The sequence below is a fragment of the Candoia aspera genome, chromosome 17, assembly GCF_035149785.1.
Source record: "Candoia aspera isolate rCanAsp1 chromosome 17, rCanAsp1.hap2, whole genome shotgun sequence".
Lineage (NCBI taxonomy): Eukaryota > Metazoa > Chordata > Lepidosauria > Squamata > Boidae > Candoia > Candoia aspera.
In genome coordinates this window covers 5,826,519-5,840,713 of record NC_086169.1, presented here as the reverse complement: position 1 = coordinate 5,840,713, position 14,195 = coordinate 5,826,519, and the positions used below count along the sequence as shown (strand labels likewise).

Here is a 14,195-nt window from a genome sequence, read left to right as displayed (position 1 = left end):
GCTCCGATCGCCTGGTTCTGCCCACCATTTTGAAGCCAGTGACTGTCTCTGTGGGTGCCACTGGCTGATGCATTGACCTTGGTACAGTGGCAGAGTGCTGGAAAGCATTTGGCCCGAGAGAGCAGAAAAATCACACACCAGGCATTTCTATAAAAATAAATGTATTTACAGAAAGCTACTTATTTGAACATATTTACAGGCTTGTGCATTCACATGTGGAGCTGAGGGGACTGGGAGGAAGGCAGATAGAAAGGACAAACGAAACTAACAAGCCCAGGCAAAATAGGGTTCTTCAAATGCTTCAGGCTCATCCCTCTGAATTTCGGCCTCAGAATGGCCAATTTCCAGCCGTGGGACAATTTTTTTTGTGAAAAAACACTAAGACTTGGGAAATGCATGTTTTGGGCCAGCATTAAGCAAGGCTCCCTCATCTCCAACCTTAAAGGTGTCAAACAGCCTGAAAGCAAACAAAGATCAACGTTTTTGGCATCGGCTGCTGGCGTACCCACCTTGGCAGTCCTTTGAGGCCAAAATATTTGCTTAATAATTGTGGTTCCCACGCTTAAAAAGATTACCCGATTCTCACGCAACATCACCCTTCTTCTGGTAGAATCCTGCATGTTACCTGTGTAGTGCTCAGAAAAGATCCTGGATTTGTACATTCATTTTCCTTCAGATGGAGAAGAAAGAGTTTGAATATTATATTTCCCAGGGGATGTCTGTATGTGGATGGGTTGCTCATTTAACTTAATTTTGGTTGGTCCAGAATTATCTAAGTCTACCTGAGGATAGATGAAGGGTCTGGGTTTCCATGGTGCAGTTCTATCCTTGGTGGCCATCAAAAGCCAAGTCTTGGTTGCACTAGCAAAATCCCGTTCCGGCACGTTCCCCTCACTCTCAGCTTCCTAAGGGCGTGCATCCTATTCCCAAATAAAGCCAGAACCTAAAGTCTACTCTAGCGTCTGTGTTTTTATTGGGTCTCAGGCAGAGCCTGACGGAGGTTCTCCAACCTTCCTTGTTATATTGATTGATTTATATTCATTTATATCTCAATTTAGCATGACAGAAGATCATTTAGAAGGGAGAAATACAACTGAATGGGATCAGGGGGCCAAATTAATAGTCCATGGAGACCTACAGGGAGGTTCAGTGTACCTGTGTGTGTGTTCCTGTGTGTCAGTGACAAAATGGGTATGAAAACACCACCCAACAAGTCTTGCGATTTTTGCACTGGTGTCAGGTATCGGGAAAACGAACGTTAACAGTGGCATTTGATTGCAACGTTACCGCAGATGTATCATCCATCTGGATTTCCGGGGTGTCCTCGGGGGGGAGAGGTCAAAAAAGTCAAGATGGCAGTCAAAACCACACGATCGAAACCTGTCTTTACCAGTGTCGCAACTTTTGAAACTCTCTGGGGGGGTTTGATCTCTTCCCGGATGATTGTGCTGGGGAGTGGATGAGCTGGAAACCCTCCCGTTCCTTATGGTCCAAAGACAGAGGTCCAAAAAGGAATTGCAAATTTTTGGCTACTGGAAATTGTACTTTCAAGGAGCAGCTGAGCTTGGCAACGGCACCGGTACGAGGAGATGAAAATAGAGCTTTCCCAAAGAGTGTCAAATTGCAGTATAAAGATTCCAAAGGTGGCAAAAAACACAGGACCCCACCCCACCCCACCCCACCCCAAACAGAACAAAAACAACATAGGTAGAGCGTGCAGGGTACTGCTTCTAGAATTCTTTCCTAGCTCTTGACCAGCAGTTGCTGCAGAAGGCAACTGTATTTTCTTCTGTTTAATGAAGTAATGTGTTATGTCTGTGTGTGTCTGCGGATTTCCTGTCCAGGGACTCCGGAGGGTGTACGCAGATGTGATTTGTCTCATAACAATGAAAAGTTTTTCCAAAGAGTGGGAAAGGTCTGCCCTCTGGTGGCTTACTTTGGCATCAGCACCTTTAAAGAAAAAGGCTGGGTATTCCAAAAGGCTGCAAAAGGGGCTGTTGGCTCAGTTCAGCCATCACACCTATAGTAAAGGTAAAGGTTTCCCTTGACGTTAAGTCCAGTCGTGTCCGACTCTCGGGGGCGGTGCTCATCTCCGTTTCCAAGCCGAAGAGCCGGCGTTTGCCCGTAGACACTTCCTCTGTGGTCATGTGGCCGGCATGACTAAACGGAACGCCGTTACCTGCCCGCCGAAGCGGTGCCTATTAATCTACTCACATTTGCATGTTTTCGAAAGTAAAAGAGGGAAACGTCTGCCCTCTGGTGGTTCAGTTGGGCAACTGCACCTCTAAACGGAGTGCTGCTCATTCCAAAGAGCAGCAACAATTCGGCCCTCTGGTGGCTCAGTTTGGCCATTGCACCCCTAGAAGGAAAGTCAGTGTATTCCCAAAGGCTCCCTGTGTAAACTCCCTGTGTTGCTGGTGTAATGACCTCTTTGGCTTCGGAAAATTAAACATTTATTGACTCAAGTCCCCCCTCCAAAACCAGGTTGTCCCCTGATTGGTTCACCAACAAGGGGAAGAACATCTTTGGGGGCTGATGGGCATGTCTCACTTTTGGGTGTCTGGCTTTGGGCACTCGCACAAAATGGCTGCCTTGGGAGGCATGGCCAATCACTAAACACTCATTTCAGAGAGTAATCAGGAGGGGCTGCTCCGCTCCCCCCATCTTCAAAAAGTTTTCTACCGGTCTTTCCTCACCCGCCCCCCTAAATTTTCTTTCCAAATTTAGGAAAGAAATCAGTTCCCATCGTGATGTTCTGCAAACCCCCTTGGGGGAGCCAAGCTGCTCCTTAGTGTTTTTGGGGGGGCGGTATGTCATGTTCACCGTTCCAATGTTGCCGGTACATCGTAACGTTTCGCATGCCATTTGGCTGATGCGTGTTTCGTCTGGGAGGGGAGGAGGATTCCATCTCGTGGGATTGTTATATGTTGGCAGCTGGATTGGAATGTGTTTGGGTTATCTCGTGTGTTCAAGGTTCCTTTCCCAGGACATCAGCAGAAACGGTTACCAGCACCTGGGGGCGGGGGGGGAGGTTGCAACGGCCGGGCGAGGGGAGGGTTTACGTTTGAGCCGAGGGTTTTTAGTTTGTATTTGGCACGCTTTCGCTCATTCTCAGCTTTCTCTGTATTTGCATACTATTCTTTAATAAATCAGATATCGTTAAGTCCCTGCTTGTGAGTCTGAGTCTATTAAGGTAGGCAATCCTTACACATGGGCTTCCCCCATAACTCCCCTCCCCTTTTGTGCTTAGCAAAGTCCCCTCGACCTGGCCTTGCACGGCATGCTATTAATCCAACATACGGTGGAATCAAAGTGCAGGGTCCAAAGCAAATAATCAAGGCTCACTGCAGTGTTTATTGAACAGTACGTGTTGGACGGCTAGTGAACGACACCCCTACAGACAAAAGAAATGCACTGATTTTGGAAAAGGAAACAGCATAAGCGTACATATTCAAATGATAACGAAGGCATACATACATATTCACAAACAACAGATCTCAAGTTATGCCTGCCCTTCTACAGGTCATCCTTGTCTTCCTCTGGACTTTTTTCTGACCTTAAAAGGATCTTCACAAACCAGAACACCCCAAAAATGGCAACGGGGAAGCCTCCACGCCCACAAAGGGACATGTTGGAGGACCATGCAAAACTCAACGGAAGTGCTTTCCAAACTTATAGGTGAAAAAAAAAATGAGCATGCCCGCCCCATATGTATTAGTTTACTAACTTGTTGGGGAAATTCCCAGAGTGAAACTTACAGGTAACCCTGCCCCCTGTTCTAAGTTCAAGAGAAATATCAGAGAACTGTCAGAGAGTGCCACCATTTGAAGCATTGACTTGGTCCTGCAAGGAAGACGCTGTGAGAAAATCGGCAGAAGCAGGCCGCCTGGAGTTCCTGTGACCGGCCGGTTCCTCCATCATCCACCAAGATGGTCCTCCTTCCTTCCTTCCTTCTTATCCTCGCCTGCTTGTCAGGATCCTTCAGCCAAAGAGGTGAGGCTTAAACCCAGCGCAGCACAACCCCACTTGTCCATTGAGGGTCTGGTGGTCTTCAGGGCGAAACTGGGCCAAATCTGTTGAGCTTTTCTTTGGTGTTGCTCTCAGGGGCTGTTGGGGCACCTCTTCGTGGGGAAGGGTAGAGCGTGTTTGTCATGCAGAATAGCAGGCCATAAGGCAACGGGTTGGATTCCCACAACATCCTTCTGAGGTGGGTTGAGCTGAGGGAGGGACTGGGCCAACCAGGGACCCCTAGGAGATTTCCTGAGTAAGGGGGGTCCTCAACTCCTGGACCACCACCTTCCCCACTGAGCCAACCTGATTCTTGGCTGAGAAGGAGAAGCTGGCCTTGTGTCCCCCAGGGAGTCACCTGAACATGGGTCTGCCCACCCTGAGTTCAACGCCTGCCCCACTGACACCCCCTCTTCAGCACCCCAGTCAACCAGGACAACAACATCATTTCTCCAGTGGTCAATCCTAAGATCAAGAGCAATGTAGCCCTAAGCTAAAGCGGGGTCACCTCGAGATCTTGCCAGAGGTGATGGAGGGTCTTCTCCCCACCAAAAGCTTTTTTGAAAATCTCAGCTGCTCTTATCGCTTGGCCACTTCATAGCAATGTTTCCAAAGAGGATTGTGAAATACAGGGGTTAGGTTACTGAGCTGGATGTTGAGAGATTTTTTCCCCTGTACTAAAAGGAGTGAACTAAACATAACCACAAATCTTGGTATTTATCTTTCAAGTGGAAAAGCAGCACTTCCTTCTTTTTCAAGCCCAGGTTTGCTGTTAGTTCCATGTTTCCCGCTTTGCCCAGCATGAAGTAAGGCACAGAAGCCATAAAATTAAATTCTCTTAGGAGAAACCTATGAATCAGTGTTATAAAGAGCATGAATATAAAACTAAGCAGAGGTCATAGGAAAAACAGACTGAAATTTGAATTAGAAATTAAAGTGGCAACATTTCAGCCATAATAAAAGTGGTGAAAGGCAATGCGGGGGAGTGAGATCTGCTTTACAATCAAAAATGATAGTTAAACACTATGGTTGTCAATTCGAATTAAACCTTTCCTGCAGCCAGATGTGTTCAGATGTGGCCCACAGCCTTACAGAGGCTGCATTCTACCTTTTCTGGGATGTTGGATTTTGTACTCCAAAGAGTAAGTTGAAGCTAAAGGAACTCAGGGGTGAGATCAGATCAAAAACAGAGTCAATTAATTGAGTCATTTAATCCAGCAATCCATAGCTCCCTTTGTGCAGTGTTTAACAGGATGCAGAATTAACTCCAGTTTTGGCGTTCGCACGATACATCAGCCAGTTTGTCTGAATTCACACAAGATACTTGGTAGCAAAAAACCAAATCTAAGATTAATGCTAACCAGCCAGTTCATGTTGTGTGAATGCAGCCCCAGGGTTTCTGCTCTCAGTAAAGAAGCTGTGCCAGCACAGCTGGTAATTAAATGTTCAACATGTGGGATGTGCAGCTTCCTAGAGGTTGACCTGTTCCAGGAGAAGAAGGTCTTCCGCTTGGAGGGAGATGAGGTGAGGTGGATGAGACCCAAACCAATCTCCGTGTTGTCCTAATTAATGCTCTCAAGAAAGCTGAGAAGACTGGAGTTGTAGTATTAGTACAACTTGAGGGCACGAAGAAAGACAAGGTGGATTTCCATGGTCCCACCCTGTCTCCACTGGCCAACCACCCACCTTTGGGACACCTACCAGCAGGAAGTGATGGCCAGAGCAACCTTGGAACTGATCTGCCAGCCCTACAAGGTGGACCAGAGTAAGCAACCAATGCCATGTGGGGCAGGACCGCCTTTTCTCTAACAGCTGGAGCAGCAGAATCTTGCAAGTCTGGATCTGCCTCTCCCCCCTCCCTTTATCTTTGCCTGAACTAGGGAGGGGTTCCTCTGACATGCTTTCCCAAGTTACTTTCCTGGCCCGGGCTCAGGCCCCTCTTATCCGACCGTTGCGCTGGTAGCAGCTCCCCCTTGTGTCTGCCTACACGATCTTAGGCATGTGTCCCACTAACAGAGAAGCTGTCTTTGTCTCCTTCCAGATCTCCAGAAGAAGGTCTTGGTTTTCCCAGCATCGTCTAACTCCGCCGCTGTGGTCCTGAATGTCCCCCTTCAGCAGCCCTTGACCAAGTTCACCATCTGCCTGAGCTACTATTCCCTCCTGTCCCGTGCCTGTGGCATCTTCTCGTATGCTACCAGGTCCTCCGACAACGATATCCTGATTTACAAGCCCAAATCCAACCAGTATTCCCTTCATGTAGGTGGTACAGCAATAATATACACGGTTCCTGAGAAGCAGAAACCAAGCTGGGAGCACATCTGCATGTCCTGGGACTCTAGCAATGGGTTGGTAGGATTTTGGCTGAATGGACAACCTTTCCCCAGATTGAGCGTGAAAAGAGGTTACAGCATAAGCCACGAGGCATCTGTCATTCTGGGGCAGGACCAGGATTCCTTCGGAGGGGGCTTTGACGTCAACCAATCCTTTGTGGGGGAAATTTCAGACGTAAACATGTGGCCCCGGGTCCTGACTCCTGATGAAATGGGGTTGGTCAGAAAAGATGGTGCCCTTTCTGACCATCTGGTTAACTGGAGGTCCCTGGATTACACAATTAAGAATGAGGTCTTTGTTGAGGGGTTCCTGAGTCAGATGTACTGAGCTTCCAAAATTTAAGGACCAGAGTTCGAAAAAAGCTCTGCAGTGTAATGAAATAGCTCATTTTTGCAATGCCACGAAATAGCTCTAGGAGATAATGATTTATGTCCATACATTCCATGCTTGCACATCATGTGCAGGCATTCTAAATGCCTTCCAATAGAATAAGTTTTTTTTACTCATGATGCACTAAACAGCCCATTCTGGATACTTCTCATTGCCAAAAATCCTAAATCCAGGTGTCGGGCCACAGTTCCACCATGAACCATCCACAGCTATAACCTTGCAAGCCATTTGCTTTCTCCTCCTCCCTGCATTTATCTTCCTTCTTCCCTTTCCCTCTTTATTCCCCTTCCTCCCTGCCTCCCTCCCTTCTTTCCTTCTCTTTTTTCCAAATGCAGCGGATGGAGCCTGGAGGTTGTCATGATCGCCGGTGCGATGTTTGCAACATCGCAACGGCTCGCATGACAATACAGGGATTGAGCTGGTAAGGCAAGGGCAATAGAGAAACAAAAAGAAGTGAGGGGTTGAAGGGAACTGTGTAACGACCGAGTCCGGCAGCCCAGGAAGCAACAATAAAAGGGAACTGACATGAAATTGAATAACAACCGAACAGGGCTTTGCAGGAATTAGAAGCCTGGCAATGGATCATCACCGCACAGGAAGGCGATCAAGGCGATGCCCGGGGCGCAGGGGGCTGGATGCCCTTTCACCTGGCAAGGATGAACTGTTGGGACCCGTGGGGCGCACCGGGGGTAAGGTGGGGTGGGGCGCTTACCTGCGTGGGCTATTGAAATCCCGTTCCGGCACGTTCCCCTCACTCTCAGCTTTCTAAGGGTGTGCATCCTATTCCCAAATAAAGCCAGAACCTAAAGTCTACTCTAGCGTCTGTGTTTTTATTGGGTCTCAGGCAGAGCCTGACGGAGGTTCTCCAACCTTCCTTGTTATATTGATTGATTTATATTCATTTATATCTCAATTTAGCATGACAGAAGATCATTTAGAAGAGAGAAATACAACTGAATGGGATCAGGGGGCCAAATTAATAGTCCATGGAGACCTACAGGGAGGTTGAGTGTACCTGTGTGTGTGTTCCTGTGTGTCAGTTGACAAAATGGGTATGAAAACACCACCCAACAAGTCTTGCGATTTTTGCATTGGTGTCAGGTATCGGGAAAACGAACGTTAACAGTGGCATTTGATTGCAACGTTACCGCAGATGTATCATCCATCTGGATTTCCGGGGTGTCCTCGGGGGGAGAGGTCAAAAAAGTCAAGATGGCAGTCAAAACCACACGATCGAAACCTGTCTTTACCAGTGTCGCAACGTTTGAAACTCTCTGGGGGGGTTTGATCTCTTCCCGGATGATTGTGCTGGGGAGTGGATGAGCTGGAAACCCTCCCGTTTCTTATGGTCCAAAGACAGAGGTCCAAAAAGGAATTGCAAATTTTTGGCTACTGGAAATTGTACTTTCAAGGAGCAGCTGAGCTTGGCAACGGCACCGGTACGAGGAGATGAAAATAGAGCTTTCCCAAAGAGTGTCAAATTGCAGTATAAAGATTCCAAAGGTGGCAAAAAACACAGGACCCCACCCCACCCCACCCCACCCCAAACAGAACAAAAACAACATAGGTAGAGCGTGCAGGGTACTGCTTCTAGAATTCTTTCCTAGCCCTTGACCAGCAGTTGCTGCAGAAGGCAACTGTATTTTCTTCTGTTTAATGAAGTAATGTGTTATGTCTGTGTGTGTCTGCGGATTTCCTGTCCAGGGACTCCGGAGGGTGTACGCAGATGTGATTTGTCTCATAACAATGAAAAGTTTTTCCAAAGAGTGGGAAAGCTCTGCCCTCTGGTGGCTTATTTTGGCATCAGCATCTTTAAAGAAAAAGGCTGCGTATTGTAAGGTATAGAAAAATACAATTTGTAAATAAGCAAGATCTATATAAACATATAAGGCAGTATCATATAGATCTTGGTTGGAGGAGATTTTAAGGTGTAAATACTAATAATAGTTAATAGCAAAGTTTAAGCTAGTAACACAATGTTAAATAATTAAACTAACACGAAGACAGAAAGAGACAGTAGGGAAAACTCACCAAATGATAAGAACTAACAGGTAAAGATTTAAATGTATAAAAACCTTGGGATAATGAGGTGAAAACTGGCAGGCTTTCAAGAGAGAACAAAGGGAAAAGATGGGCCTCTTTGTGAGTAGCTTAACAGAAAGAGAGACGGTGGGACCCTATGCCATTAGCTCTATGCAATCAACATCAGGATGACCTCCCCATGAATTAGGGTAGGATGTGCCAAAAGAATGCAAGGGAGGAAAGAGCAGGCAGGGGCCTCCACTGGGAACAAGGAGATAAGGTTTGGTGAAAATAAGGGTAAGATGGATGAGGCGGTCGGAAGATTGTGCGTCTGAGTGCCCAGCCAATGGGTAAACAGGCCAGAAAGGGGAGGGGAGAGGCTGGACAGGGAAAGGTATAAGAAAGTGTGTATTTGTAATTTTGGGTGTGGCATCTCTTCCTTCGATCAGACTCTGTGTAGCCTGGTCGAGGTGCCCACCGCGCTTTGCAAACTGCTCAATAAAGTAAGTTCCTTTTCAGAACTCTCTGGTCCAGTTCTCATGATTTTCATATCCAACAGTATTCCAAAAGGCTGCAAAAGGGGCTGTTGGCTCAGTTCAGCCATCACACCTATAGTAAAGGTAAAGGTTTCCCTTGACGTTAAGTCCAGTTGTGTCCGACTCTAGGGGGCGGTGCTCATCTCCGTTTCCAAGCCGAAGAGCCGGCGTTTGCCCGTAGACACTTCCGTGGTCACGTGGCCGGCATGACTAAACGGAACGCCGTTACCTGCCCGCCGAAGCGGTGCCTATTAATCTACTCACATTTGCATGTTTTCGAAAGTAAAAGAGGGAAACGTCTGCCCTCTGGTGGTTCAGTTGGGCAACTGCACCTCTAAACGGAGTGCTGCTCATTCCAAAGAGCAGCAACAATTCGGCCCTCTGGTGGCTCAGTTTGGCCATTGCACCCCTAGAAGGAAAGTCAGTGTATTCCCAAAGGCTCCCTGTGTAAACTCCCTGTGTTGCTGGTGTAATGACCTCTTTGGCTTCGGAAAATTAAACATTTATTGACTCAAGTCCCCCCTCCAAAACCAGGTTGTCCCCTGATTGGTTCACCAACAAGGGGAAGAACATCTTTGGGGGCTGATGGGCATGTCTCACTTTTGGGTGTCTGGCTTTGGGCACTCGCACAAAATGGCTGCCTTGGGAGGCATGGCCAACCACTAAACACTCATTTACCAGAGAGTAATCAGGAGGGGCTGCTCCGCTCCCCCCATCTTCAAAAAGTTTTCTACCGGTCTTTCCTCACCCGTCCCCCTAAATTTTCTTTCCAAATTTAGGAAAGAAATCAGTTCCCATCGTGCTGTTCTGCAAACCCCCTTGGGGGAGCCAAGCTGCTCTTGAAAACAATGCTGATGCTAGAGCCCCATGTTTTCCTTTACAGCAGCCATCTTTCCCATTTCTTTTAAAATTAAAAGTATGAAAATGGTACCATCAGGTAACCTGGAGGGCACAAAATAACTTGTTCCTGGTCCATTAGCTCCACGTTAGCCTTACCTGTGTCAGAAGATCAGAAATCTAAACTGGTGGAAGTTCTGGCAAATCCAGCATGCCTCATTTGCATGTGAATTAACATGTAAATTAAGTTGTCCCACAATGCAACTCTGAGGAAGCTGTTTGTTGCCGGTCCCACTTCCTCCTTCCCTCTTCCTTCTTCTCTACCAGAAGCAAGCACACAGATGTGTGCTGCTCCCCTCCATTCCGGGCACCATGTGGTGGGCCTGGAATTCCCCTTTCTTCCATGCAGCCCTTGGCAGCTGTAGGGCTGAGAGTTTAGGGCAAAATTAAGTATTTAGAAAGGAAAGAAGAACAAAGGAACTTCATCTTTTCCACCAAGATGGATGTAACAGAAGCAACAATAAAGTCAGTAAGAAATTCTTTTTCTTCTTAACCTAATCTGTCTAAGCGTGTGATTCTTTATGCTTGGGAGGGCTGAATGTGTAAGATCCATAACCCGTGTTTCTCTGGCATGCTCCATGAAGCCAGTTTAAAGATAATCTTTTTCTGCGCCAGCTTCTCAGCTCTGTTATAAGCTCTGCTCCATTTCAGTGGTTCTAGCAGGCCGCTGAATTGGCTTCATAAACAAGGTCTTCTGAAACATACCTTCCCCCCCAGGATTTCATTAAAGTAGAGGACAGTTTACAAGCAACCCAGGCAGGAGGTAGGGACGTGAGGTTGATAGTTATTAATATACCCCCCCTTCCACTCCAAGGAGCTAAATTTAAAACATCTGACAAGAGAAGAAAACGGAATCAGCTTCTGAAGAATGGAGAGAAATGGGAGGTCAGACAGAAGAACGCCTGGATGGAGCCCCAACTCCCATCTCGCCTTTCCTAATTTGCTTTGAGAACTTGGTAGGCTCTGTTATCTAAACATTGTAACTGAACATAACGTCCCTTTCGTTGGTTTGATGTGACCCACAGCAAAGGCCGACCTGGCAGAGCCTCTTCAAATACCAGTGTCAACTGATAGGGCTCAGGAATAAAAAAAGAGGAACCATTAAGTTGTTCAGAAGCAAGGCATAGTGGTGCTCTGGTGGAAGCTGGATCATTGGTCCAGATTAGTCTCCAACTTCCAAGTGCCAAGGGAATATCTAACATGAAGAGGGACTCCAGTTTTCCCCCAGACTGGATACACCCCAAGATTCTCCAGAGCAGCCTTTCTCAACTTTCTGACCCTGGAGGAACCCTGGAAATGTTTTCCAGGCCTCGGGGAACCCCTGCCCGTTCAGGCTCAAGGAGAGGCCAGAAGTCACAAAATTATTGTGTTTGTTTCATGGGAAGGCCTGTATAGACGCATTCACAGCGTTCTTCCGCTGAAAATAAAGAGTGGAACTTGCTGCTTTAATGTGAAGTTGCCCGAATTGGAAATAATCTTTAAGTACATTGTGATCTCCCAGGGGACCCCTCGGGACCTCTCTCAACATGACACACACCACTCTCCACACCCCTGGGAGTTTCCCCCACGTCCTCTTCTCCTTTGAAAGAAGTTGCAGAAGCAGATTGTTTTTCAGCAAGCAGCAGGAGACGTTTAGGGAAAAGAAATGTACGAGACTTTCAGTTTTGGGTAGAGAGTTTTGTTTGCATGTTGGTGAGGAATGTTGTTTCATTAAAAGCTTGATTAGCGACTGTCTTCCTCCTCCTCTTCCTCCTCCTTCTCTTCCACCCCGTCTTCCCCTTCTCCTTCTCCTTCTGCTTCTCCTTCCTTCTCCTTCCCCTTTGCCTTCTCCTCCTCCTTCTCCTTCCTTCTCCTTCTGCTTCTCCTTCCTTCTCCTTCTCCTTCCTTTCCTTCCCCTTTGCCTTCTCCTTCTCCTTCCTTCTCCTTCTGCTTCTCCTTCCTTCTCTTTGTCCTTCCTTCTCCTTCCTTCTCCTTCTGCTTCTCCTTCCTTCTCCTTCCCCTTCCTTCTCCTTCTTTCTCCTTCCCTTTCTCCTTCTCCTTCCTTCTCCTTCCTTCTCCTTCCTTCTCCTTCCCCTTCCCCTTCTCCTTCTCCTTCTCCTTCTCCTTCTGCTTCTCCTTCCTTCTCTTTGTCCTTCCTTCTCCTTCCTTCTCCTTCTGCTTCTCCTTCCTTCTCCTTCCCCTTCCTTCTCCTTCTTTCTCCTTCTCCTTCTCCTTCTTTCTCCTTCCTTCTCCTTCCTTCTCCTTCTCCTTCCTTCTCCTTCTCCTTCTCCATCCCCTTCTCCTACTCCTCCTTCTCTTCCACCCCTTCTTCCCCTTCTCCTTCTGCTTCTCCTTCTCCTTCCATCTTCCTCCTTTCCATAGTTGTAACACACATAAATATACCCCAAATCCCTCAAAATATCACATACACACCTAATTTGGAGGCTGCTCACGCCCTTGGGGTTTCCGGTCCCCTCTCTGTGATTCCAGCTGAAAACACAGTGCTGGGTGAAGGGGTTATATACTGATGAGTTTATTGAAGCCCACTGGAATAGCAAATCTAGCATCAACCAGCCATGCACATATGCAAAATAAACCACCACAGAGAGACCATCGCTTGAAACTACTGCAGTGAAAAGGTGGTCCATCCTGTCGGTCCAGCAGGCAACACCACTGGCTGCTTCAGACCCTCCAGATCTTGCCTGCGCTTTGGTCCTCAGCAGCTGACTTTGCACTTGGGGCACCAATTTTTTCGCGGTGTCTGCCTGCTTCCCTACTCCCTGGAGCCACTCCACTCCATGATGGATTCTGTAAGGTCCACTCTCTACAAAGGACAGGTGGCCACTGTCCTTTGTGGCTGCGCTCACAGGTGGTTCAAGCAGAGCCTCAAGGCACACCTGTGTGCACCAAGGTGGGTTCTTTGAATCATTTTTCTCTCCCATTTATTAAACTTCGCTCTAAAGAGAGATCGTATCCGAGGCATCCCAACTGCACCACGTCCCTCGTTGTTGGGAAAGAATAGAGGTTGTGCCCTTGATCAGTCCAACCGTCCACATCTGCACGTCTGTAGTCAAATCTTTTCAGAAATTTTCCACCCCCAGCATCCCCGTGATGTAAATTTTCTGCTTGGATCGGGGTGGGGGAATTGTGTCCCTTCAAACTGCCGGACTCTAATGCCACTCACGCCCAGCCAAGGATGAAGGATTATGGGACTTGTAACCCAGGAACATCTGGAGAGTTGCATTATCCTCTTGACTTCCTTCAGCAGTTCTCAGTTCTTAAGGACTTCTTCCAACTTCAGATTTTTGAGGTTCCTACTATACAAGCCACAATGATATGATGTGTGTGATGCAAATCTTCGCAAAACCTTCATTTGGGGCATGTCTGTGATGTCATCCTTGCACATGTGATGTCAGTTGCTCTCCATTGCCTGTGGTTCCCACATCGTCAAAGGATGGGATTTATTTATTTATTTTTGCGCCTGCCTGTAGAAAGTCATGGACTCAATATTTGCTTCCGGGGAATATGAAATTGTGTATGTATGTGTGGCAAACTATTTTCTCCTTGGGGGACAATTTTTGCGGGCTCTGGGGGAATTAAATCCCTGACTGGGGAACGACTGCCTTTAGCATCATGCATTTGGGAGAAAAACCTCGTTCCTGGATGGTTAAGCATTTCACAACATGTTTTCTCACTTGACCTGATGCTTTGGTGTTGACTTGCCCAAAATTACCCTTGTACTCCGATCTCCTAAAGCCTTCAAAAGCGCTAAAATTTTCCTTGGGCCTTCAAAAACTTATTGATGTATAGATAAAGATAGTACGATATTATGAACCTCTTAGTTTAGAGGTGCCTTTTTGATATTGTGATGTTATAGTTGATTAGTATGTGATAATATTACTGCTATTTTTATTCTACATCTGTATTGACTTTAATTGCAGGCACGTAATAAATTCATTTACTGCTTACTGCCAGGACTGGTAACCATGCGATCGATGCATATAAAAGCACAGGAGGAGATTTGGGAGTGAG

General features: G+C 47.0%; 2 protein-coding genes across 2 annotated transcripts in view; one reads left to right on the top strand and one right to left on the bottom strand.

The window, feature by feature from the left end:
• TAGLN2 (transgelin 2) overlaps positions 1 to 14,195 on the bottom strand; it is a 288,943-nt gene that overhangs the window by 69,369 nt on the left and 205,379 nt on the right. The window lies entirely within an intron of this gene.
• Positions 3,826 to 7,542, top strand: LOC134506673 (C-reactive protein-like). Its single transcript, XM_063316947.1, has 2 exons — positions 3,826 to 3,993; positions 6,050 to 7,542. Exons 1-2 carry the CDS (start codon positions 3,930 to 3,932, stop codon positions 6,664 to 6,666), a joined length of 681 nt encoding a protein of 226 aa, XP_063173017.1. The 5' UTR covers positions 3,826 to 3,929; the 3' UTR covers positions 6,667 to 7,542.

Excerpts from the sequence above, each read along its gene's own strand:
- LOC134506673 (XM_063316947.1), top strand. The coding sequence starts at position 3,930 with ATGGTCCTCCTTCCTTCCTTCCTTCTTATCCTCGCCTGCTTGTCAGGA. Across the intron at positions 3,994-6,049 it reads AGGATCCTTCAGCCAAAGAG|ATCTCCAGAAGAAGGTCTTG; the intron begins GTGAGGCTTAAA and ends GTCTCCTTCCAG.